Source organism: Oryctolagus cuniculus, chromosome X, assembly GCF_964237555.1.
Source record: "Oryctolagus cuniculus chromosome X, mOryCun1.1, whole genome shotgun sequence".
NCBI lineage: Eukaryota > Metazoa > Chordata > Mammalia > Lagomorpha > Leporidae > Oryctolagus > Oryctolagus cuniculus.
In genome coordinates, this window is record NC_091453.1 from 20986858 (window position 1) to 21013153 (window position 26296).

The 26296-nt window shown below is 39.4% G+C and overlaps 1 protein-coding gene across 1 annotated transcript in view; it reads left to right on the plus strand.

Moving 5' to 3' along the window:
* The first annotated feature begins 828 nt into the window (after nucleotides 1-828).
* Nucleotides 829-26296, plus strand: part of LOC100357520 (E3 ubiquitin-protein ligase RLIM) — a 45466-nt gene continuing 19998 nt past the window's right edge. Inside the window, exons 1-2 of the mRNA XM_070066664.1 lie at nucleotides 829-948; nucleotides 23899-25731. Of these exons, the coding sequence (XP_069922765.1) occupies nucleotides 24641-25731 (1091 nt within the window). The 5' untranslated portion in view covers nucleotides 829-948; nucleotides 23899-24640. The remainder of the gene's footprint in view (nucleotides 949-23898; nucleotides 25732-26296) is intronic.

The following is a 26296-nucleotide window of genomic DNA, read 5'->3' on the forward strand; positions in this document are numbered from 1 at the left end:
GGTTGCTCCTCTTCCAGTCCTGCTCTCTGCTGTGGAGGAAGGCAGTGGAGGATGGCCCAAGTGCTTGGGCCCTGCACCCGCATGAGACCAGGAGGAAGCACCTGGTTCCGGGCTTCAGATCAGCGCAGTGCCGGCCGTAGTGGCCATTTAGGGGATGAATCAACGGAAGGAAGACCTTTCTCTCTGTCTCTCTCTCTCACTGTCTAACTCTGCCTGTCAACAAACAAACAAAAAACTTGGAATTTGCATTTTAAAAATAAGGAAAACACACAATTTGAAGGATCTTGGATCCTGAATCACCAGTCATTGCAGACTACATAATCGGAAATACCCATATCTCATATCATGTGAATACAAGAAGAATGCATTTTATTGTTTTAAGCTTCTAACATTTTATTATTTATCTATTACACATCTATTATTGTACCAATGTGTAGAGATTTTTGCCTTTAAGGATTTTGCATAAGTATACTCATGCCTACTAACATAAGTTTCCTTAATTTTTACTCTTGTATAGAAAAGTTTGGTACAAGACAGTTCTTAAAGTGGCCTTGACCAACCCAATTCTACCCATTTCTTGAGTGTAGTTTTCAAGAATAACTGTAGAATGTGCCAGAAATGGAACATCATGAAATAGGGAGGATGTGACTGAAATATTCCAGTCCCTCCTAGGGAATGTAACATCTTGAGTTAGGGAGGCACAGGCCGGGACAGCCAGAACTTTGTTCCTCCTTCCTGTAGAAGCAGAATGTCCTTCAAAGTGGTGCCCAGTGTGTCACATGGCTCCTGAAATATATAAACCGAGATGGGCTGCCTTTTGCAGTTCTTCATCTCTGGGGAAAAGTAGAACACGTACAGTCAAGACTCTGTGTGTCCTGAGCATCTGTTCTGAATCTTGAAGGATCAATTAACAATGAATCCAAAACTTTGATTCGTTGCTGCCTGTCTGTAAGTAGCAAATCTTCTTGCACAACTCGCTGTATATATGACTATGTTCTGTCTCCCAGGGCTGAGAAAAATAGGTACCTAGTGCAAGGTGTACCTAAGTTGTAAGCCACAGTGCAGTGGGCACAAATATACGGACTCCTGTTTCTGTATGATTGATGTAATGATGTGATTGATGTAATGATATAATTGATGTAATGATGACCTTTGTTATTTTCCATGCAGTTAGAGTCCTCTCCTGGGATTGGTAATGAGAGAACTTGATTTGCAGTTGAGATATCGGACATTTCCCTTAAGAAGTCACCTGGTCACACTAACAAAATCCATCAGTCTTTCAATTCCTTATAATCAATAGTCTGTCTTGGGGAAAAAAATAACTGCTACCAGTTTCCTTAATGCATGCACATCTGCTGAAAACTTTTACTAACATCATTATATTGCTTTACTAAATGTATGCTTAAAAATCAACTCCTCTCATGCAGGAGAAGCCAATTTAGAATTCAGGGCACTGAAAATGGCTGTTTTACTCAAAATATGAGAATGACTGGAATCTGCAGATTTTTCAGAATATTCTTTATGCTAGTATAATTACATTATTTTAAATATTTAATCTTTGATGGTTTTTAAGATTTATTTTTAATAACATAATAATGTATATATTTGGAGGTACAATTTGTATACACTGTGGAATGGTCAATGAAAGCTAATTAATATATCCTTTACTTCATGTACATATTTTTGATCAATAAATCTAAAAAAGCAAATCCTTCTGTTTACCTGAAATTTTGTGTGCATTGAATGGCATCTTCCAATTCTCTGCATCACCCACCCTAGCTGCCCTGGCCCCTGGTATCTATTCTCTGTTCTGAGTTTGAATTTTTTAGATCCCACTTAAAAGTGGGCTCATGTAGTACTTATGTTTCTGTGCCTGGCTTATTTCAGTGTTGTTGCAAATGAAAAAATTACAATTATATCTATCTTTTTAAGGCTGAATGATATTCCATTGGGTGTATATACCATATTTTCTGTGTCCATTCATCTGTCATTTGATGCTGAGATTGATTCCATATTTTAACTGTAGTGAATGCTGCTGCAATGAACATGGGAGTGTAGATATCCAAGGCACTGTCATCACTGCTATTCAGTGTTGTTAGTACTGGAATTCCTGGCCAGAACAAACATCCAAGTTAAAAAATAAACTAACAAAAGGCAATCCAATAGGAAAGGAAACAATTAACAGAGTGAAGAGACAACTCACAGATTAGGAGAAAATAGAAGCTTTTTCAAACCATCCATTTTGTAAGAGGTTAGTATCCAAAATATACAAAGAACACAAACAACTCAATAACAAGAAAACAAATACCTTTATTTGAAAATGAGCAAAGAACCATAGACATACAAGTGGCCAATAGGTATATAAAATATGCATAATCCCCAATCATTTAGGGAAATGCAAATTAAATGAAATATCACCACGCTTAGTAGAATGTCTATTATCAAAAAGAAAGAAAATAAGTGTTGGTAAGGATATAGAGGAAAGGAAGCTTTTATACACTGTTGATGGAATTGTAAATTAGGGCAGCCATTATGTAAAACAGTATAAAGATGCCTCAAGCAAACTAAACATAGACTCATCAGATGATTCTACAATCACACTTCTGGGTATATCTCCAGAGGAAGTGAAATCAACATGTTGAAGAGTTATCTCCACTCTGGTGTTCATGGCAGCTTTATTCCCAATAGCCCCTTTGTTCTTTTCCTGCTAACCCAATGAAGCCATGAGGGAGCACAAAGAAGTCATTTGTCTCAGGTGAGTACAGTTTGAGATTTCACAATAATAATAGCTCATGCGACCATTACCAGGCACTGCTTGTGACCCAAATTACCTAATATAACATAGTCAGTCAATCTTTTCAAAAAGCACTACTATTTTCTGCATTGTATACATGAGGAGGTCATGCAGTTAAAGAATGTTAGGGGTCTGAGCTGACCTTGGCCGTGGCTTCTCCCGGAAGCTGTGGAGCCGCCCGGCGCTTGGACCGCAGATGTGTAAATATACGGCTATTTCCTATTTTACTGTTCTTCAGATTTAGTACTTGTAAATAAACACACACATTAAAGAGAGATTAAACATTTTTGCTAAAAAAAAAAAAAGAATATCAGGGATGAGATTCAAATCTAGGCTGTCTCCAGGGTCTGTAGTAATTTTTTTTAAAGGTTTATTTATTTATTTTAAAGACAGAGAAAGAACGAGAGCAAGAGCGAGACAGACAGACAGAGAGATCTTCTAACTGATGGTTCATTCCCCAAGTGGCCTCAAAAGCCACTGGTTCAACCTGACACCCAGATATGGGATGCTGGCAATACAAGCTGCAGCTTAACCTGTTGTACCACAACAATAGCACTAGGATCTGTGTTCTTGACATTAGAGGTTACTACCTCTTCAGTCCAGACATCACTTATTTAATGTAAACACAATGTACTTAAGACTAAAATGAGGCCAAGAGAAGCTTAGTGACGTCCCCAAACTCACATCATATTATGATTGCAAAGTTAGGCCAAAAACCCAATTTGGGTACTAACACTACAGTATTGTGTCATATGAACCACTATGCACTTGAAATGTAAGCTATGACAGTCTTTCTTTAGCCTTATTATTTTGTTTAAATAAGTAAAAGACATTTATTTTCTCATCTTCAGCTTATTTCTGAATTTTGATTCTCTTAAGTTCATTGAGTTTCTTTTCCATCCTTCTCCTTTATCCTTTCAAAATTATGTTGCTTTCCAAATTAACCTTTAAAAATATGCATGAATCTCAAATTATCTAATAATATGATTTTATGACAAATCCTTTATTGAGGCAGGAAAGCATAAATAAATCAGAGTAATGTTGAAGTGAAAAATAAGGATGTAATAAATGAAGGGGTAAAGTAACTACTCAGCATAACACCATTTGTAAGCGCTGAAAATGATTCCAATCCTAAGGAAAAAGTTATATTCCCACTTAGAGAAAATACGGTATATTTTGTTGCCTAGAATGTGTTCATAAATATTAGTAACTGGAGATTTTAAAAACAATATAATGATTGTATGGCACCTCACCTATATATATTTAGTCATTTATGTCTATTGATTATGTGTGTGCATTTGTATATCTGTGTTTCTCACAGTTGTTAGGATAGTACCAAGCCACACACACACACACACACACACACACACACACCTCTTTGCATAGTATTCAGTTTGTATCTAATAAAAGTAAAATAAATCTAAAAAAGTTCTGATGCATATATATTTCAATGATTATGTACTGTACTTGAAATAAAATACAAAAATTTTGTTTCAGCAGCTAGAATACTGCTTGGGAAGTCTGCACCCCGTGTTGGTGTACATTGCTTTGAATCTCTGCTCTGCTTTCTGTCCCAGCTTCTTGTTAACACGCTGGAAGGCAACAGGTAATGGCACAAGTGCTTTAGTCTTTGCCATCCGCATAGGGACTAGACAGAGTTCCCAGGCTCCTGACTTCGGCCTGACCCAATCTTGGCTGTTGTGGGCATTTGGGGAGCGAACCAGGGGATGGGAGATCTCTGTGTGTCTCTCTGTATCTCTCCTTTCCTCTCTCTTTGTTTCAAATAAATAAAAATAAATAAAATTTACAATTCAATGTTCAAAATAAATAAATAAAAATGAATGACAGTATCACACTTAAAAAATGAAATAGTGGATCTGGCACTGTGGCATAGAAAGTTAAACCTCTGCCTGCAGTGCCAGCATCCCATATGGGTACGAGTTCGAGTCCCAACTGCTTCACTTCCGAAGCAGCTTACTTAAGAGACTGAAAAAACAAATATGTCAACACAGATGTGTGTTCAACAAACAGCTTGAGAGAATTTGGTACTTGAAAAACATACATGTGCTTGATATTAAATAACTCACCAGTGGATTGAAATTCTTAAAGAAGGCAATAATTTTTAAATAATCTCATCTTTTAGTATCTCAATAAACTCTATGAGGACAAAATCATCGTGTACAGAGTATAGCTGAAGGAACCTTTCTCACATTTTGACAGAAAGGGGCATGATACTTTCTGACACCTAGACTGCCCTAGGACTTGCAAAAGGGCCGTATAGCTGCAAGGGTAACTACTGTCAGGGAGACATCTGTGGTTACAGTCCATGTCACCAGGCAGGAAGCAATTCTGAAGGAAGCATGCATGGTGTGTCATCTGCCATTAGTGACAATGGAGATACACTTTATCAGAAAAAAGAGAAAAGTGAACTCCTCGGTATGAAAAAAGAAGAAAAAATTTGCAATCAAATTAACTCCCGTGAATTCGTCTCAAAAGTACACATGTACCAAATCATTATGTTATGCACCATAAACGCATACAATTTTTACTGTTCAATTATAAATAAACTCAAGAAGAAGAAAAAGAAGTATGTTTTGATGCAACGAGAACTAGGAAAAAATTAAAATTTTCTGACATAAATGATCTGGAATAGGATCTCTTCTTTCATAAAGTTATTCAGTTAATTGCATTTGAAATTTAAAAAGATCTCATGTTGGCAACAATTATTCAACGTTTTAGGAGACTACTGAACTATATAGCTAGCAAGAAGGGGACAAGGAAATCCAACACTTAAGCAAGGTCATCTTCAAACTTTCGTGCCCCTGAGAATCACCCAAAGAGCTTTAAAAATCCAGATTATCAAACCACAGTCCTCTGACCAATTAAATCAACTTTCTTCAGTGTGACCCAGTATTAATATGTTTTAACATTTTCCCAGTAACCTCATATGCAGCTGAGTTTGAGCCCCAATGTTTTAGAATGGTAAATAGTTTCCTTTTAATGATATTCTGGGGCAAGTTAAGGAAAGAGATTGAATCCTAAAATCCAATCACACTGTTATATTTTTTTAAAGATTTATTTATTTATTTGAAAGGTAGAGTTACAGAGAGAAGGACAGAGACAGCTCTTCCATCTACTGATTCACTCCACAGATGCCACACCGGCCAAGACTGGGTCAGATCAAAGCCAGGGGCCAGGAACTTCTGGGATTTTCCCATGTGGGTGCGGGGGCCCAAGCACTTGGGCCATCTTCTACTGCTTTCCCAGGCCATAGCAGAGAGCTGGATTGGAAGTGGAGCAGCCAGGGCTTGAACGGGTGCCCATATGGGATGCCAGCACCACAGATCACAGCTTTACCTGCTGAGCCACAGTGCCAGCCCCTAGTTAGGTGTTGTAAGCATTTTCCCTATTGTTCATATGTTCCCTTCTGTGTCTTTTATGTAAGTGTGATGATACATACTCCATTAGGTATCTGTGATGCTTAAATTGAGTCTACAATATTTGAAATATAAGAGCCATTAAGAAATGTAATTATGGGGCCTATGTTGTGGCACAGTGGGTCAAGTTGCGACCTATGAAACCAGCATCCATTCCCCTTTCTGTCAACCTGTTGAAACTTAAAAGAATACACACTTTAAGTTTGTATTCAGGTCCTCTGTGACAGTTTTACCCCCTAATTAATGCCGGTTGATTTCAGGAGCTCAGTTTTTTTGTTTTTTTTTTTTTTTCTTCCTCCAATTTTCATGACAGTCAATTCCAGGAGCACATAAACATCACTTCCAGTCTATGCTTTTGCCACTGGGTGGCGCTCAGAGCACACATTAGATATGTCCTGTTCCAGTGACTTCATTCCACTTACAGCCAAAACCCTCTGGAAGCCTTGGAGTATTTAATAGCTTTACAGTTCCAAAAAAAATTGTATTTATTTATTTTTAATTATGTGAAAGGGAGGAGAGGGAGGGGAGAGAGAGAGAGAGAGAGAGCACCTGCATCTGGTGGTTCACTAGCTAGATGCCCACAACTGGGGCTAACAGACAGGATTGGTGGAGTTTGAGGGAGTTTTAATTTGAGGAACTCTAGACCTGAAAGCAATGCAAGTTTTGATGCTTGAGGTTCAGTACTACCTAACACTTTTAAAAAAGATTTATTTATTTATTTTAAAAGGCAGAATTACAGACAGAGAGATAGAGAAGGACAGAGAGAGAGAGAGAGAGAGAGAGAGAGATCTTCCATCTGCTGGTTTACTCCCCAGATGGCTGCAATGGCCAGCTCTGGGCCAGGATGATGCCAGGAGCTAAAAGCTTCATCTGAGTCTCTCATGTGGGAGGCAGGTTCTCAAACACTTGGGCCGTCTTCTGCTGCTTTTCCCAGGCCATTAGCAGGGAGCTGGATTGGAAGAGGAGCAGCTGGGACATGAACCAGGGCTCTTATGGGATGCTGGTGTCACAGAAGTCAGCTTTACCTGCTATGTTAGAACACTGTCTCTACTACCTAACATTTTGAAGATACAGTTCTGATATTCCATATATTCTGGTAGAATTAGCTTTGTGGTCATACAAACATAGCTAAGGGATATGTCTCTGAGGTGCTGGCTTTTCTGGAAAAGCATATGTGAATCTGGGGATAAAATATCTATATTAAAAAGTCATTTAATGAAATTTACTGCTGTTATCAGTATATTTGATAGTGCTACATTGGGATTTCTTTTTTTAAAGGTTTATTTACTTATTTGAAAGGCAGAAATATAAAGAGAGAGAGAGAGAGAGAGAGAGAGAGAGAGAGAGAGAGAGAAATATTCCATCTGTTGCTTCACTCCCCAAATGGCTGCAGCAGCCAAGTAGAAGCCAGGAACCAGGAGCTTCATCCAGGTCTCCCACATAGGTGCAGGGTACCAAGGACTTGGGAGAGCTTCTGCTGCTTTGCCAGACGCATTAGCAGGGAGCTGGATTGAAAGTGGAGCAGACAAGACTCGAACCGGCCCTCATATGGGATGCTGGCACTGCAGGCAGAGGTTTAGCCTTCTGTGCCACAGCACCAGTCCCTGATAGTGCTACACTGAACCCATGGATCTGTACAAAAGGGAGTAGGATGCATTTTCAGTTCAGATTTTAAACCAAAACAAACGAAAAACCCGGAATTTTTGTTGTCCAAGAATAGAGTTAAAAGGCTCTTTGCACACCTTCAAGACAGAAAAATTAATGATTAAGAAACAGACAGAATGGAGCTATCAATCAAAGCATGCCTGGAAAGCTCAAGTGAATTGAAGGAGTCTCTGGAGAAGTGCTTCTGTGTTTAGTGTCTGGATTTTAAGTGATTTTTAAAAGATTGAAGATGTTCTGTTATTAACTTCTTTAAATAAGGCATCTGCATTCTCAGCATAGAAAATATGGAAACAAGATCACTGCACAACACATGGGAAGCAAATCAGAAGTAATGCACATTCCAGATTACAAAAGAAATAGTATCATAATTACGCCTGGTGAAACCTTGGGTAAGGTACCTTATTGCCTTCCAGTATGAAGACATAGAATTTAATATTTGAAACTTATTACACAAATTTTCTCTTCCTAGACTTATTTATGTTGTATTTATTCATCCTTTATTATAAATCAAGAATGAAATTAGACACCTAGGATATGACCATAAATAAGATAATTGCATTAATATATTTGCACTAGTTACAGACACTGATGGATCCCAGTAAGTTAAGTTGTTCCAAAAAGGCCCCTCAATGGGTTGTTTGCAAATATACTTGGGTCTTAGCATTTGACCTTCAGAATATTTTTAAAGATGCTTAGTTAGAAACTTGTGTTCTACTGATATTTAATCTGTATTGAACCTCTAGAGACTTATTTCTTGACATTTTAATTTCCAAACGTGTATTTGGTAACTTTTGAGATAAATATTTCTAGGCATCGTTACAATTCATTGATTTCAAAATTTCTCTCTATAATGTCCTTATGTTTCAGAGTAGTTCCTCAGAAACCACTATGCAGACTGTGGATAAGATCGGCATTTGGGGTTTTCAGGTTGAATCTTAATTCCATATTTGTGAATTTTATATCTTGGAGCTCAAAAATTTTTTTTTAAAAAACAACAGTTACATATAGATCCTGGAGCAGGTTGAAGAGTATCTCCCAAGAATTTACATAGCACCAGGATCTTGGAATGTGGCTTTATCAGGAAATAGGGTCTCTATCAGTGTAATTAAAGACCTCAAGATGAGATCATTTTGAATTCAGACTAGGCACTGGTATTGTTGTAAGTGAAAGGAGAAGGAGATTTGGACACAGAAAGACAAAGACATGAGAACACCATGTGAAAAAAAATGCTGAGATTCAAATTATGCTGACACAAGTCGATGATTGCCATGGATTTGTGGCAACCAGCAGAAGCCAAGAGAAAGGCATGGGCGTGTTTCTCAGAGCCTCCAGAGTAGCCAATCATGACAAGACCTTGGTTTTGGACTTCTGGCCTCTTGAATTATGAGAGGATAAATTATCATTGTTGCAAGCCACCAAGTTTGTGATAATTTGTTATGGCAGCCCTACACTTAATACAGATTCCAAGAAAAAATTGTATTTCAAATTCACCTTGTAAACTCAATAGGAAAATTAGTGGGCGATTGCCACGTATTTTCCAAAGTCCTGCAAGCCACATCAGACAGAAAAAGTAAATGTCACTCGCAATAAAGCATATTCTGGAATGAGTAGCCTTTGTTCTCCCTTCCACCATTTCCTCTCTGCCACTGTTGATGCTTTGGGATTGCTAAACTCAAGGTGACTTGACTGTTGCTACTTGATGACAGCTCATAAAGGGTCCTATTCATGCCTGCCCAGAATATTTTAGGACTCAAACAAGAGCCCTGGGTTATGGGAAGGGCTGGCAGTGATTATAATCTGCACATCCAAGCACATCCTAAAAGACATAATAGCCAAGATATGTAAGAAGAAGCATACAAATGAGAGCAATTTCCTAGTCATAACTAGAATTAGAGCAGGGATAAAAACTGTGAAAAATGTTAATCCTGTTGAGTTATAAATATTCTAAGTCAGGAAGGAAGCAAAATGGTACAACGTGGGCTTATTTGCCAATCTTTTGAAAGCAGGCTTTCTCCTAAAGGATCCAAGTCCTTGCAAAACTAGATGAAAGGATGTTGACAGAGCTGTGCAATATTCTCAACACCAGGACACCAACAAATATAAATGTAAGAGGGTGTTAGGAATATGATTGTACTGTTCCTACAAATATATTTTAATATTTGAAAGAGACATATAACTCAACAGATCCATAAAATACAATCTGCTGTCTCATTGAATTTTAAGATGGGAATGACATTTTCTCCTTAAGTCACGGTTTTCTCTACTGAGCAAGCTCCTCCCCAACTCCAGCGCTGTCTCTTCTCCCTTGACCAAAATCATGTTCACACCCGTGGTAGTGACTCGTTTCATATCTTCACTGATACAAATCTAATTGCTGGCATCCCTGTTCTATCACAACTTCTTCTAGTTCCAATCTACTCCTCATTCAATATAAAGATGCATCTTAAGCAAGTGCTAGCCAAAAGCTTTCAGTGGATTGCATTTATATGAGTATACATTAAGTCTACACTTCTTAGCCACAACTCAAGCTCCTTCTAAATATGTCTAAGTTTTCAGTTTTACCTTGCACTACTCCATTAAATAATCCATATGCTCTTAATACAGTCTATTTCCAAACTTACTTTATATTTATTTTCGTTAGTCTAAATCTTACTCACTCTGTACCCCTACCATCCACACTCACCTTTTTTTCTGCGTATTAACCCTATATGTACATTTTAAAGGTGATACTCTTGGCTGAATAACTATGAATCTTTTTGTTATTTAATAAACTCCAGTAGCATTTGCATATCATCCATGTAATATTCTACATCTCATCGAATTGTGATTATGTTTGAAATCACAAAATTATAGACTATTCCATATAGAAAAAACTTAGGAGGTGTATGTCTAGAAGTTGTTCCCAGTTTTCTTCACTAGAGAAGAAGCCTGGGTATCTGTATTATTAAATACATCCCAAGTAAATTCACAACAACTCAAATTTGGGAAACACTAGCCCAGTCAACTCCCCTCATTACATAGGCCAGATACCTGAAGATAATCACCATGGCCAAAACTCTTGCAGACAATTAGAGGCAGACTTTAAAACTGAGGCTTAGGGGTTGGTGCTGTGGCATAGTGGGTAAAACCACAGCCTTCAACACTGGCATCCTGTGTGGGCACCAGTTCAAGACCTGGCTGCTCCTTTTCCTATCCAGCTTCCTGCTAATGGCCTGGGAAAGCAGTGGAAGATGGCCCAAGTGCTTGGGCCCCTGCCACCTATACGGGAGACCTAGATGAAGCTGTTGGCCTCTGACTTCAGCCTGGCCCAGCGCTGGCTGTTGAGGCCATCTGGGGAGTGAACCAGTGGATGGAAGACCTCTCTCTCTCTCTCTCTCTCACTCTCTGTAATTCTTTCAAATAAATAAATAAGTATTTTTTAAAATGCTCATACTTAAGTAATATGCTTTTCATGGTATATTGAGAGGAATGGTTTTTTTTTTTCTTGCAGTGCTTTATATAATAAATTACCCATGTTAACTGCATGATGAATTATTTTTAGGGATGTAGCCTGCAGACTCTGTCAATAGCTTCCAAATAGGTTAATGAAACAATATTAGTTTTACATAAGGAGTTTCTGTAACTATAAACACTGTATTTAAAAGGAGAGAGAAAAACGAGTGAGTACACACATGGTTTTGGATAAATATTGTCACTTTACTCAGGGACATTCCTTCCTTGCGCTCTCCTGCAACTTATCGAAACTACAAAATATTTTCATTTTAATTTGAAGTCTGAGTCCCTGTGTCTGATATGGCAATACAGTACAGGCAGATGGGAAAAGTGCAGTTCCACTACAAACACAGGAGGGAGCTATGAGGTTGGAAAATACAAAAAGGAACAGGAAAACAAAGCACTGTGGATGTCCAGGCATAGCATTTAGGGACTAACGAGCACTCTTTTAATTTTCCATCCTGTGGTATAGGATCATTTCATTCATAATTAAACCTCTAGTTTTTCATGCTATTGTTCTTTTTAAAAAACGTTAAATTCTATCTTCCTGTCATCAGAATCTTTTTCTGTCCTTGCTATGTCTCTGCACTTGTTTTGATCTGACAAGCTTCACGTCATTGGATAGGATGAAAGCTGACCGTTTTCTGAGAGCACCGAGCTTCCAGGGCACGCATCCATTTTGTAAGGAATTTCTATCCCTTTCTAGTGCTTCTGTACCCTTTGCTTTAGATAGCAGAATAAAAATGAATGCATCATGAGGTCTGATTACTTTTAGGAAAAAATTAACCCCCCCTATTATTTACCATCTTAAGAAAAACAGAAATCACTATTAAATATAACACATTATATCCAAAAATAAAAGTAAGTATCATTTTAAAAAGACTTAGCATGTATTATTTGCTATAATGACATAAACGCATATTCTAAGTATTTCATTTAGTACCCACAGCATTTAATAGTGTTTTAATGAATGCCCACAAAACACCACCAGAGAGGTACTTTTATTTCAGTTGTATAGATTAGAAAACATTTAAATTAGCCAAAATGTAATGACAATAAGTGAATAAGCCTTGATTCAAATTCTGCTCTACCTTATTCTAAATCTTAGACAATAACCATTTGCTATTGAAACTGTGTACGTAGGTGCAGGCTTATTGACCACCTGGGAACATGTTAGAAATACAGTACAGCAGGCCCCACCCAACACCTCGTGAATCACAATCTGCATTTCCACAATTCTCCTGTGTGGTTTTAAAACACGTTAACGTTTGAGAAACACTGTTATAAGGGCCTAGAGTGCCTGTCCTCTTGTGCAGCTCAATGACGTATGTATAATTAAATTTAGCAACTGACAGACTTTCCTTTGACCAAACTTGTGTCGTCTTTCTGATTGGTCCCTGCCAGTAAGCTCCTTCCTCGGAACAGTTGCTCCAATTTCAGCAAGAATCCTTCTAAATCAACTTAGCGAAAACTCAGGGCTATAGTTGTAGCACAGTGGGTTGAGCCTCCACCCGCAACACTGCATTCCATATATGAGTGCCAGTTTGAATCCCAACCGCTCTGCTTCCAAACAGCTCCCTGCTAATGCTGTGAAGACAGTGGACAATGGTCCAAGTACTTGGGCTCCTGCCACCCATGTGGGAGATCTGATGAAGTTCCAGGCTCCTGGTAGCCTGGCCCAGCCTCAACCATTGCAGCCATTTAGGGAGTGAGTCAGCAAATGGAAGATTTCATTCTCTCTCTATCTTTTAAATAAACAAATCTTGCTTAAATAAATGAAAAATTTAGCAAAACTCTCTTTCCATTAATATCTGATTAAATTCTTCACTCCACCCCACTTCTGGACTTCTGGTCTCTCACCACCTTTCATATTTTACTAAATCCTTTATAATCTGCCCTCTCTCTATATATTATCATCCTAGCCTGCCTGTCAAGTTGGTTTAGAAAGAATCTCTAATCCCAGATTTTTTTTTTAAGAAATTTTCCATCCACTGACCTCCATTCTGCCCCTTGGCAACTAAATCTCACTTGACCCTGTACTGTATCAGGAGCTGAGCTCAATCTCTCTCCCCTACTCAAAAACTCCACTGCAGTGGTTTCCCTGAATAAAGTCTGTCATACTGTCTTTAACAAGTGCTATGAATATTTTTTCTTTAACCTAATCCAAGATACATAAATTGATGGGTAGTTCAAGCATCATATTGGACATAAAACACAATTTTAAAACTAGAGCAATGTCTTTATATCACTCATAATTGTTTTAAAATTTAGCTAGAATATGAAACTTCTAGAAGCATTGACAAGCATGTCTCCATTATTCATCACAATAAAATATTCAAGGAGTTATTGGTGTTTGTTATATAATACTCTGTGAGGTACTATTGACAAAGACTGTGATGAAGAAGAGTCCTTGCCTTCTAAGTGACTCACTGACAAACTCTTCAGTTAAGGAAATTATAATGGGTAAATGAAGAGTGCTTCATTTTTCTTTATACTCCCTCCATTTTCCTTACCAACCTCTCTCTCTCCTATGTCATACTTTCCTTGAATACTTAAATATTTCTATTGCTTCCTTAAGCAAGTAGATGCTCAATATTGCCTAATTTCTTATTCATCCCCCGGGGGAGTGATTGAGAAAAGACGAACCCATGAAATTTGAGAATTTTCAAACTCACATAAAAAGTGACTAACAGTTTTAGCCCTTTCATTATAACTAATGTGCTACTTTCCATCCCTAAGGGAGAGATTTGAAGCTCTAATAATAACTTCTCCAAGAATACAAAGAAATAAATGAAAAATTTGGAAAGAATGGGTAGATTCTTGGAAGCCAAGCCCCATAGACCTTAGGAAGTATCTTAATGGAAATGAGCTCAGGAAAACAAATGTGAGCTTGAAGTCAAACTTAGACTGAATTCTCTGACAGTTTATTTGGGTCAGTTTCAAATATCTGTGTCTGGCTGTAATTTGCGATTGTTTTCAAAATGCACAAATAATGACCAAAACCTTTTAAATGAGAAGAATTTATTGAAAAGAATATCCATTTAAATTTTTAAGATGCAATCTTAACGATTGCACAGGGTCAGGAAAGTGGGGGGAAAAAAAGCCAGTTAAACGTTAACACATTAGGAATTTCTTTTCCACTGTTAAATCATTTTAAAAATCTGAATCAATTGGAATCTTGAGAGCAAGAATCCAGTTGTTTTTGCGAGTCTCATCACTCATTTCTCCCCTGTTTCATCCCTTTTTTGTTGATCATTTCTCCTGACAGTGCCACTTTATCTCTTCAATATCTTTTGATTTTCATTAGTACAAAGAGACATTTGAATCCACTTTCACACTTCTTTTCATCATTCTCGAATTCTCAGCATATATATCATATAAAATGCATAAACAATGAGGGCATTGGCCAAACTTAAGCCCCCATGATCATTACAGTCACTACAATGAAGTGTTGGTGTTTAGCTGAAAGAAGCAATAAATTGATTTGGTTTAGCTGACATGGAAATATGAAAAGATTTTAAGAAATTAGTTTTCAGCTGAGGAAAAGGGAAAACCACAAGTTCAATGACTTCTACTTCTGAGCACATTTTATTTCTTTCTTTCTTTCTTTCTTTTTTTTTTTTTTTTTTTTTGACAGGCAGATTTAGACAGAGAGAGAGACAGAGAGAAAGGTCTTTCTTTTCCATTTGTTCACCCCCGCCAAATAGCTGTTACGGCCGGCGCACTGCGCTGATCCAAAGCCAGGAGCCAGGTGCTTCCTCCTGGTCTCCCATGTAGGTGCAGGGCCCAAACACTTGGGCCATCCTCCACTGCCTTCCCAGGCCACAGCAGAGAGCTGGACTGGAAGAGGAGCAAATGGGACAGAACCGGCACCCCAACGGGGACTAGAACCCGGGGTGCCGGCATCACAGGCAGAAAATTAGCCAAGTGAGCCATGGCGCTGGCCTATTTCTTTGTTTTTAAAAATCGTTAACAGAACAGAGTTTGAACAAAATGAGTCAACAACTTTTTTTCTTCTGGAAATCAAAACCATTTTATTAAGCAATGTCACCTTCTCTTCGATTTTCACTTTTCATATTATATGGTATTGAAGAAAAAACTTCAGTAACCTTCAGTTCAGTTCTTGATTAAGAACGTTAAAAGTTCTAAGTGATATTAAATGTAAAGCAGTTATATTTTATTGATGTATCATCTGATATATAGAGTGAAGCACTTCTCTCATAATCACACCACTGACTGTTGAATCAGATTTAAGAAGGCAAATGTTGGCTGCATGCTATTCTGATCACACCATGAACTAAATTATGACTCAAGTTTTTGCTTTATATTAAGTTTCTCATGAAAAAGCGTTGGAACAACATAAGAAATATCAAATCCAACCCATTTTTTCTGCCTCAGTGGATAAGATTTCTATTTGTTTTTAATAAAGTTAATGTGAGATAACAGAGACAAGAAGTCATAAATTGTGGTCCAAAAATTAAGATACACAGACCAAAATTCACTGGCTGGGGAACAAACCACGATAAATAAGTAAATTCATCTAATTGCGCAAAAGGAGTAGTTGAAGGAAGCCTCAAGCCATCACAACAGAAGGATTAAGATAGAAAGTAAAACCTGGGAGCTGGCGTTATGTCACAGTGGGTAAAGCCACCACCTGCAACACTGGCATCCCAGTGGGCACCAGTTTGAGTTCCTACTGTTCCACTTTTGATCCAGCTCCCTGCTAATGTGCCTAGGAAAGCAGCAGAAGATGGCCTAAGTCCTTGGGCCCCTGTACCCACATGCAAGACCCAGAAGAAGCTCCTGGCTCTTGGCTTCAGACTGTCCCAGCTCTGGTCGTTGCAGCCATTTGGGGAGCGAACCAGACAATGAAAGATCTCTCTCTCTGCCCTTCAAAGCAATCAATCAATCAATCAATCTATTTTTAAAAAGACAGTAAACTCGAACAGAATGAGAATTATTCAAAAAGGACTGGAAAGATTGCATTAGTGTAATGTCACTTACCAACTTTGACTTATAAATTTTTTAAAAAAATATTTATTTATTTATTTGAAAGGCAGAACTGCAGAGAGGCAAGGCAGAGTCTGGGGGGGGGGGGTGTCTTCTATCTGCTGGTTCATTCCCCATATGGCCGCAACGGCCAGAGCTGTGCCGATCCGAAGCCAGGAGCCAGGAGCTTCCTCCGGGTAACCCACGTGGAGGCAGGGGCCCAAAGACCTGAGCCAACTTCTACTGCTTTCCCAGGCCATAGCAGACAGTTGGATCAGAAGTGGAGCAGCTGGGACTCGAACTGGCGCCCATATGGGATGCCGGCACTGCAGGTGGCAGCTTTACCCACCATGCCACAGCACGGGCCCCCTGACTTAGAAATTTTAAATTCAGTAATGCCATAAAAATCAAACCACAAACACAGATGGCTTAGAAGGTGGATAGTTAATTCAGTAAGAACATGGAACTTAAAGGTAAAAATTGAAGCAAACAGCTCAAAACATTCTAAAAGATACTTCTTGCAAGATAAGCAGTCATTTTAAATTATCAAGTAGGGAAATACAAGAGTTTACTTGTGACCTCTTACTGTGGATCCTTTAGAGTAAGACATTTGCCTAACTTAGTATTCATAATCCTAGGGAGACAGGACTCATATACAAGATGTGCTCTGCTTATTCTTGCTCACACCTTCTGCTTCATTTTCTGCTCATCTGTACATTGTTGTCTTGAAGTTCGCTCCATTCAAACTGCATCCTTCAGGCTCCCTTGTCGGTTCCTATTTGATTTCAGCCAAAGAGGAGCATTACAACTGGATATCAGTGGGGAGAAGACAGGTTGAGGGATAATTCCTCCTCTCTTTCCAAGCTCCATACTCATGTGCTGGACAACTGTTGGAACCTGCCATGACTACCTCTCCCCCTGGACAGGCCCATTTCCATCGTTCAAGTTCTCACGAATTTTAGTAATAATTTTTCCAACTCTTGACCTTCAGCTGCAGAGGTGGTAAAAGTTTGGTGATGTTGCTTCTCTATGAATATGAAGCATTGTTTGGGGGCCTTAACCTGCACACATGTCTTTAATTAAAATCTGCTTCATTAAAATTTGCTCAGTTCAAAAAATATGGAGTAAATTCTATTTCCTGTCAGGGCCTGAATGATAAGCAGGCACAGGACAAAAAAATAGTTCACGTGATTTTAAAAGAAGTCTATAGTTGGAGTTTTCTCTAAGTACTTTCAGAAGAAAGTGTATTTCAGTATAGTGTCATCTTATAGTTCATATGGCTGCACGTGTTCCTCTGTGTGTGTGGGTGTGTGTGTGTGTTTCACTGGCAGAAAGGAAAATGTGCTTTTTGGGAAAATTCTTTTGTAAAGTTCTGGAAACCACAAATTTTAGACAAATATTTTGCTTTCTGTCATTTAGGTTTAATACATTGACATTCTCTGTCAGTTTCTAGGAAGGATATTTATATATAACCCTTAACATACATATTTCAATACAAATCCTATAATTCCCACTGAAAACAGTGATTGTCTAAACATACTAGGGAAAGCCCTGGATGGGTCTTCTGAGGATAGGAGTCCAACTTCCTTTAGTACATAGTGTGATTGTACTTGTGTCGAACATTACCCAAGACGTCCCTCCTAGATGTTTTCCTCTACTAATTCACCAGAAGCCTACGCAGTCAGAGTCACACAGTTTTTTCCATGACTGAAGAGCCTTAACTCAACCAAATCACAGTTGTATGTTGAGTGCTGCAGTTTGAAGACAAGATAACGGAGCTTTGAAGAGGCTGATTAGCCTCCCACACGGTATAGCAAGTGGAAAGATCTGAACAGGGTCAATCATGCTCGAGGCTTCTAGCTTGGGCTACTAGGCTACCTTATGTATTAGTTTCTAAACTCTTACCAGTTTTGGAATCCTGGCTCACAATCCTAAAGTCAATAAATTTGGGGATAAAACTCAAAAAATAAGCTGCATTACAGGGGCCGGCGCTGTGGCGCAGCGGGTTAACGCCCTGGCCTAAAGCGCAGGCATCCCATATGAGCACAGGTTCGAGTCCCAGCTGCTCCTCTTCCGATCCAGCTCTCTTCTATGGCCTGGGAAAGCAGTAGAAGATGGCCCAAGTCCTTGGGCCCCTGTACCTCTATGGGAGACCCAGAAGAAACTCCTGGGTCCTGGCTTCAGATCGGCTCAGCTCCAGCCGTTGCGGCCATCTGGGGAGTGAACCAGCAGATGGAAGACCACTCTCTCTTTCTGCCTCTCTTCCCTCTGTCTAATCCTTTCGAATAAATAAATAAATCTTAAAAAAAAACTATTACATTTGTAAATATTAGTTTCAAATGGACTTCGGTGTACATTGATCCACATATTTTTCCCCAGGAAGCATACCTACTTAAGAATGCAAAACACAATTGTGACATTACTTTATGATAAGAAACTGTAACAAAGGGGGTTATTTGGAACATCTTAGTGACTAGTATATCTATCTCCAAGGCAAAGACATATCTACTTCTACACTAACTTTCTTGTTCACAGGATAAAAATGAAGGCATTTATTCCACGCTTGTCTCTAATCTCCCTTTTTTATGCTTTTATGATGAATAATTATGTTTTACTATTCAGAGAATAAATATCCTTCTTTTGATTCTCCAGTCAAAAATTTCCTATAAATGCCACCAGTTCAAGAAGGAAAATAGCAATGTCTATTTTGTTTATATATGATATTCAATTGCTTGACATAGGTAGTAGCTTGTGGTAGAAGCACAATTACTAATAAATAACCTCTTCACATATTAATTCATGTAATCACTTAATGACCAAGACTTTGAGATCATAGATTTATCCTAAGTTTGCAGAAATCATGTATTCCTTTTCTGACCTCATACGCTAATTTTATAGTTGAAATCCTATAGCATCATTTCCCTATCTTCACATCACTGATGTCCAAGTTTCCCATGTACAATGTACAGTACAGAATTCTTCCAAAGCTTTTAATGAAGTAAAATGATTCTAAAGCAGCCAGAGACCATATTTAACTAATTAATTTTAATTATTTTATGTGATATATAAGCTGAAAAAATAAATATATGGGATCTAGAGCTGTTCTGTTCACATCATAGTAAGTTAAAGAAATACTAATATTAAGCAAAAAGGATAAAATCCTTAAAAAGATGTTTTCATTAGACTTTACACTATTTTAGTTGCAGAGAATAAGGTGATTCTATACATAGCAAATTACCAAATCAGCTCATTAATTACAGAACCCCATTTATTACAGCAGGCATTGCTATTTGTTAAGTTATTACCTCATAGAGAATGGAGGGAGAAAATAAGACAGCAATAAACATTTCTCAATTGTCAATGTAGGGATATACCCTTTAGACAGAAAACCTCTGAAGTTTCTAAAATAGTTCTTTACCTGATTTAAATCAAATGATAGTAAAAATTTTAAATGAGAAACTTGTTGCTAGAAAATTGAATCCAATAAGAGATGTCTGCAAACTATGATTTTTAAAAGATTTATTTATTTATTTAAAAGTCAGAGTTACACAGAGAGAGAAGGAGAGGCAGAGAGAGAGAGAGAGGTCTCCTATCTGCTGGTTCACTCCCCAGTGAGCAGCAATGGTCAGAGCTCCTCCAATCCAAAGCCATGAGCCAGGAGCCTTCTCTGTGTCTCCCACGTGGGTACAGGGGCCCAAGGCCATAGCAGAGAGCTGGATCGGAAGTGGAGCAGCCGGGACTCGAACCGGTGCCCATAGGGTATGCTGGCACTGCAGGCTTTACCCACTACACCACAGTGCTGGCCCTAAACTATGATTTTGAAAATATTTTTATTTTAAATATAATATTAGTTCAAGTAAATTTATTTTGTCAAAGTTTCTAAAAATAATTGTAGATAAGTTATATTTTACAGGTGGAATAGAAGACAGAAATTGACTGGTGCAACTCCTTCACTTAAGATAGATTAAAACTTGAGCCCAGGATGTGACTTCTCTTTTTTAATGGGGTTCATTTGTGGTTGATTTAGGACAGGATCAGTACTGTAGTCTCTCTGATATAAATCAGACCTGATATTCATGAAGAATGTATGACTTGTTCTCATAAAACTAAGGCAAAGGTATAGAATTCTTTAAAGGGCTAAAAAACTGATACAATTATTTTAACACTTCTGACATGTTTATTTTTGCTTTGTTTTACTGGGAAAAAATTTCCAAAGATTCATTCCATATATTCACATTAATTTGGAAAGGTTGGTTAGTCTTAAGGAAACTCACGAAATTGAGAGCTAAAATCTTTATTGAGAAAGTGATAAAATAACTTGGAAAATAAAAATATGTATATTATGTGTAATATAAAACAATTCTGTTAAAATTCAAAACAAGTGAAAGAAAGTGAGGCTGGTGCTGTGGTGTAACAGGTAAAGCCACTGCCTGCAGTGCCAGCATCCAATATAGGCATCGGTTTGAATCCCGGCTGCTCCACTTCTGATCCAGCTCTCTGCTATGACCTGGGAACATAGTAGAAGATGGCCCAAGCCTTTGAGCCCCTGAACCCGCTTGGGAGATCTGGAAGAAGCTCCTGGCTCCTGGCTTCAGATCGGCACAGCTCTGGCCATTACGGCCAACTGGGGAGTGAACCAGCTGATGGAAGACCTCTCTTTCTTTCTTTCTCTCTCTCTCTCTCTCTCTCTCTGCCTCTCCTTCTCTCTCTGTGTAACTCTTTCAAATAAATAAATGAATCTTTAAAAAAATTAATGATTTCTAAATGCCTATGTGTATGTGTGTGTGTGTGTGTGTGTGTGGAGAAAACAGAGAATTATATAAGGGATTGTCACATTTTAGGACAGAATATAGACAAAATACAGAGTTCCTAGAACAGTCTTTTCAGCCAAGACAAAGTTAAAGATCAAATAATGGCCTCAGAACAGTAACATGCAGTCTCAGGAAATACATGAAATAGAGTCTAGCTGTAGGGTCCTTTTGCAAAACCTCAGTTTTCAGAGTATTCCTCACAAATACTCTTTAGTATACACAAGAAGACTTTAAGAATATTAAAAATGCAGTCTGGTATCAGCCTCACACACCAACCAAAGTAGGTAACAATCTCAGAAAGAAAAGTGGATGTGGCTTTTATCTAAAGGAGTGAACACCCGATAAGAATCAAAAGCAACCAGACAATAATAGGGAGAATGAATGAATATGATTAGAAGCATCAAGAACTTAAATCAAAAGAGACAGGGATGGTTCAGAATGAGAAGAATCCTTAGTATTCTCAATCACCTACAAAAAGCAAGCACATTGAGAAATCTACTCAGTTATAAACATATATATATATATATATATATATATATATATATATATATATATATAGTAGAAGATAGGATGGCTGACGCGGCTAAACTAAGATCCCAGAAGACCGACTTGTGACTCAGGAATGGGACTGAGCCATAACAAAATATGTAGAAGCAGGCACTCAGTTGAACTTTAGAATTGCTATGGACTAGTCCTTTTGAATAGAATTGTGAGTTAAACTATCCTGTGCCTATCTTATTATTGTACATCAGGAATTTGGAGGGCAGATAACTTTTCTTTACTTCACAAGTCTTCTGACTGAGAGAAATTGTATCTGAGGAGTCTCTTCTGTGCCTGGTCTTAATTTAGATGACCAGATCCTGGATATGCATGCCATTGTCATAAGGGAGTAAGGCTGTGGAGGTCTTGGAAGTGGGGTGAATGTATTTTTCCTTGTGAGAATGTAAATATTATCAAGAGGACCGATTATGGTAGGTTAAACATAACTACAAAGCCTTAGTGCTCTGCTCATTGTCATGATCTTTTTTCCTTTGTTTTAAACCAACTCTGGCCTATGGTTGCTTTGAAAAATGAGGAACTGTAGAAACAGTACTATATACTGGCCTGGACCTCTGTTTTAAAAGTGCTGGTCCTGGAGCCAGAGCTTTAGTGTAGTGGGTAAAGCCGCCACCTGCAGAGCTGGCATCCCATGTGGATGCTGGTTCGAGTCCCGGCTGCTCCACTTCCCATCCAGCTCTCTGCTATGGCCTGGGAAAGCAGTACAGATGACCTGAATCCTTGGTCTCCTGCACCCTCATGGGAGATCCAGAAGAAGCTCCTGGCTCCTGGCTTCAGATTGGCACAGCTCCAGCCATTGTGGCCAATTGGAGAGTGAGCCAACTGAAAGAAGACCTCTCCTCTCTCTGTGTAACTCTGACTTTCAAATAAATAAATAAATCTTAAAAAAAAAGTACTGGTCCTTCTATGGTTTCTTCTCAGTCTGAGCCACTGTGTAAGAAATTTGACTATTCTGTTGCTTCTAGGGTAGCTATGTGGAGACGCTGTGGAAAGAGTGAAAGGAAGAGGGGGAAGCAGCAACCAGCCAACAATCAGTTGTTCTCCATCAAGTACTTAGTGACCCCAGAGATAACATGGAGCACAAATAAGCCCTATTGTCCATTCTCTGATTTTCTGACTTTTAGACTTGTGAGATAAAATAATGATGAATTGCTGGCTTTAGCCACTATGATTTGTGTTTTCTTAAAGATTTATTTATTTGAAAAGCAGAGTTACAAAGGGGGGGAAGAGAGAGAGAAATTGATTTTCCATCCACTGGTTCACTCCCCAGATGGCCATAACAGCTAGGGCAGTGCCACAAGGCCAGACCAAAGCCAGGAGCCAGGAGCTTCATCTGGGTCTCCCATATTGGTGCAGAGGCCCAAGGACTTGGGTCATCCTCTGCTGCTTTCCCAGGCACATTAGCAGGAAGCTGGATTGGAAATGGAGCAGCCAGGACTTGAAAGGGTGCCCATATAGGGTACAGGCACTACAGATGTCAGCTTAACCTGTTACACCACAATGCTGGCCTCCCATTAAGTTTTTGATGTAGGTTGTTATTCAACAAAGGATAACCAGACACTTACATATACATTCATAATGTGAAATCTTATGCCTTGCACAGAGTACAGGATGTTCACTGAAGGTGAGAAATATTCATTAAAACTTTATTTTATACTTCTGATTATTCTCAAATTCTATATACTGGAGAACAATGAATACAATTCATGAGAAAAGATGTCCAATATTTGATAAAATATATTTATTCTAAAATTGCTTTCATATCTTGTAAATTATTTAGATGTAATTAACAACACACATTATTTATATATATGATGTACAGTTTGATATTTTTATATATGCATATATTGGGAAATGATCAGCACAATCAGAATAATCAACATACATATTACCTCACATAGTTATCACTTTGTTTTTTGGTGTAGTGATGCTAAAAACATTTTTAAAGGTCATAACAAATGATTTTACTACATCAGAGAATATACTGGATCAATTAATGAGGAAGCAGTAATTTCTAGTAATTTGGATTATATTAGATTCAGTTACATAATTTGTAACCATAAGTCATAACACCTTTTACTCTTTTTTTCAAGCAGCTTATGGTCAAGAGTTTCTCTTTTTTAATATTTTTTCTTTCTTTTCTATTTGAAAGGCAGAGAGACACACAGAGAAAGAGATCATCTGTTTGCTGATTCTCTCCCCAAATACTGGACTGCAAGCTAAGAATCAAGAACTTGATAGAAGTTTCAGACCTGGGTGGCAGAGACACAACTACTTGAGTCATCACCTGCTGCTTCCCAGGGTGTGCATTAGCAGGAAGCTGGAATGAAAAGTGGAGCTGGGACTCAAAGCAAAGTACACCATTACTGGATGCGGGCATCCCAAGTGGTGTATTAACTTTTGTGCAAAACGTCTAATTATAGTTCACAACCCTATAAATGCTTTCAATCTCTTTGCCTAGCAGTATTTTCAAACAACTCCTGCATGTTCATTATTTGTTAGCTTTATTTTGTCTTAAGACAAATGTTTCTGGCCTGTATGAATTAACATTGCAAAATATTTCAAATCAGGTAATTATATATGGATATATATCTGCTTTCAACCGTAATTAAAGCGTGTTGTGATCAGGGACACTCATTTCAAAAAACAGTTGTTTTGCAGTCGTTTCTATTTCTCAAGTGATCTCAGCTACGGCGATGGAAGGGAAGAGCCTTGTGGAACATTCTAGAATCTAGGCAACCACACAGAAGTAAACTAACAAAGAGCCAGAATCTGGAACTACTTCTACTTTAGCGTATACTCCAACAGTGGCCTGCCTGGGATACCCTGTCTCTCAGGTCATTACCTTCTTGGTGATCAATTTACAGGCACTCCAGACCCAGTTTTCAAGGACCATGAGTTACAGCCGTCCTCCTCCCAACGTGGAGGGAATGACGTCACTCAAGGTGTACAATCTGACCTACCGCACTTCGGTCAACACTCTGAGGCGTGTTTTCGAGAAATATGGGCATCTTGGCGATGTGTACATTCCGCGGGACCACTTCACTAAAGAGTCCCGTGGATTTGCATTTGTACGCTTCTACCACAAGCACCACGCTGAGGATGCCATGGACGCTCTAGATGGGATCATGCTGGATGGCCGTGAATTGCGGGTCCACATGGCGCGCTATGGTCGCCTCTCAGATTCCTACCGCGACTACCGTTGGGGAACAAAACCCTACAGGTGGGATGGAGACGACTACGAACGTCAAAACCGCAGCCCAAGGCGACGACACACCCGACCCAGCCGTTCCAGGAGCCAAAGTCGGAGCCGGAGCCGGAGCCGGAACCGGAGCCGGAGCTGGAGCCGGAGCCGGAGCCGAAGCCGGAGCCGGAACCGAAGCCGAAGCCGAAGCCGGAGCCGAAGCCGGAGCCGGAGCCGAAGCTGGAGCCGGAACCGAAGCTGGAGCCGGAGCCGGAGCCGGAGCCGGAGCCGGAGCCGGAGCCGGAGCCAGAGCTGGAGCCGGAGCCGGAGCCGGAGCCGAAGCCAAGGTCGAGGCCAAAGCGGAGCCCGAGGACGAGGCCGATCTCGAGCCCGATCCCGAGCCCGATCTCGAGCCCGATCCCGAGCCCGATCCCGAGCCCGATCCCAAGCCCGAGGCCGAGGCCGAGGCCGAAGCCGAGGCCGAGCCCGAGCTCGATGCCGAGCCAGATCTCGCGCTCGATCGCGAGCCCGGTCCCGTGGCCGATCCCGCGGCCGGTCCCGCGGCCGGTCCCGCGGCCGATCTCGAGCCCGTTCCCGTGCCAGATCTCGTGCCCGGTCCCGTGCCAGATCTCGTGCCCGGTCCCGTGTGCAATCTCGATCTTGGAGCAGATCGCATTTCAATCGCTGGAAGTCAAGGTCTCGCCCCCGCTCGCGCGCTCACAGAAGATCTCCATCAACCTCCACATCCAGATCTACACGAAGGTCTACGTCTAAGTCCACCTCGGTGTCCAGATCTCGCTAGCTGACCAGGTCCAGCAGCCTTCCGCCAAGATACCTGAGGGGAAGCAAATCCAGATCGCTGTCCAAGTGCGCCTTCAAGTTCCCTGAAGATGAAGGGGAGGTACCCTTATAAGTTAGCTGTTTATCAACAAGCCTTCGGAGGACTAGAGGCAAGGGGGTTACCCATAGCTAAGTCCTTGGAAAAAATCGCTAGTGATTGAAGGAGGAGGGCGAGTTGTGTTATGTAATTTGTTTTAAGCCTTGCTTCAGGTAGTTAATTGCATTTTATATGACATTTTGTTGCTGTTGGTTGAATAATAATATTTGAATATCTTATAAGGTGATGTAAAAGATTTTCATTATTGGTTTGGATATTTGAATTTTAGTTAGCGTGCTGGCTTTTGTTTGCAAGTCAACAGGTTAGAACCTTAATTTGTGGCCCCCTGATGTAAGAAAATGTGTGCAGCCATTTCCTGTTAATAGTATAAAACTCTAGTGATTATGATTACCACACTATTGCTTTCATGTTTTAAAATTAAAAACCCACTAAAGTTAGTCTACATTTATTTACATGTGCTGTTTATCT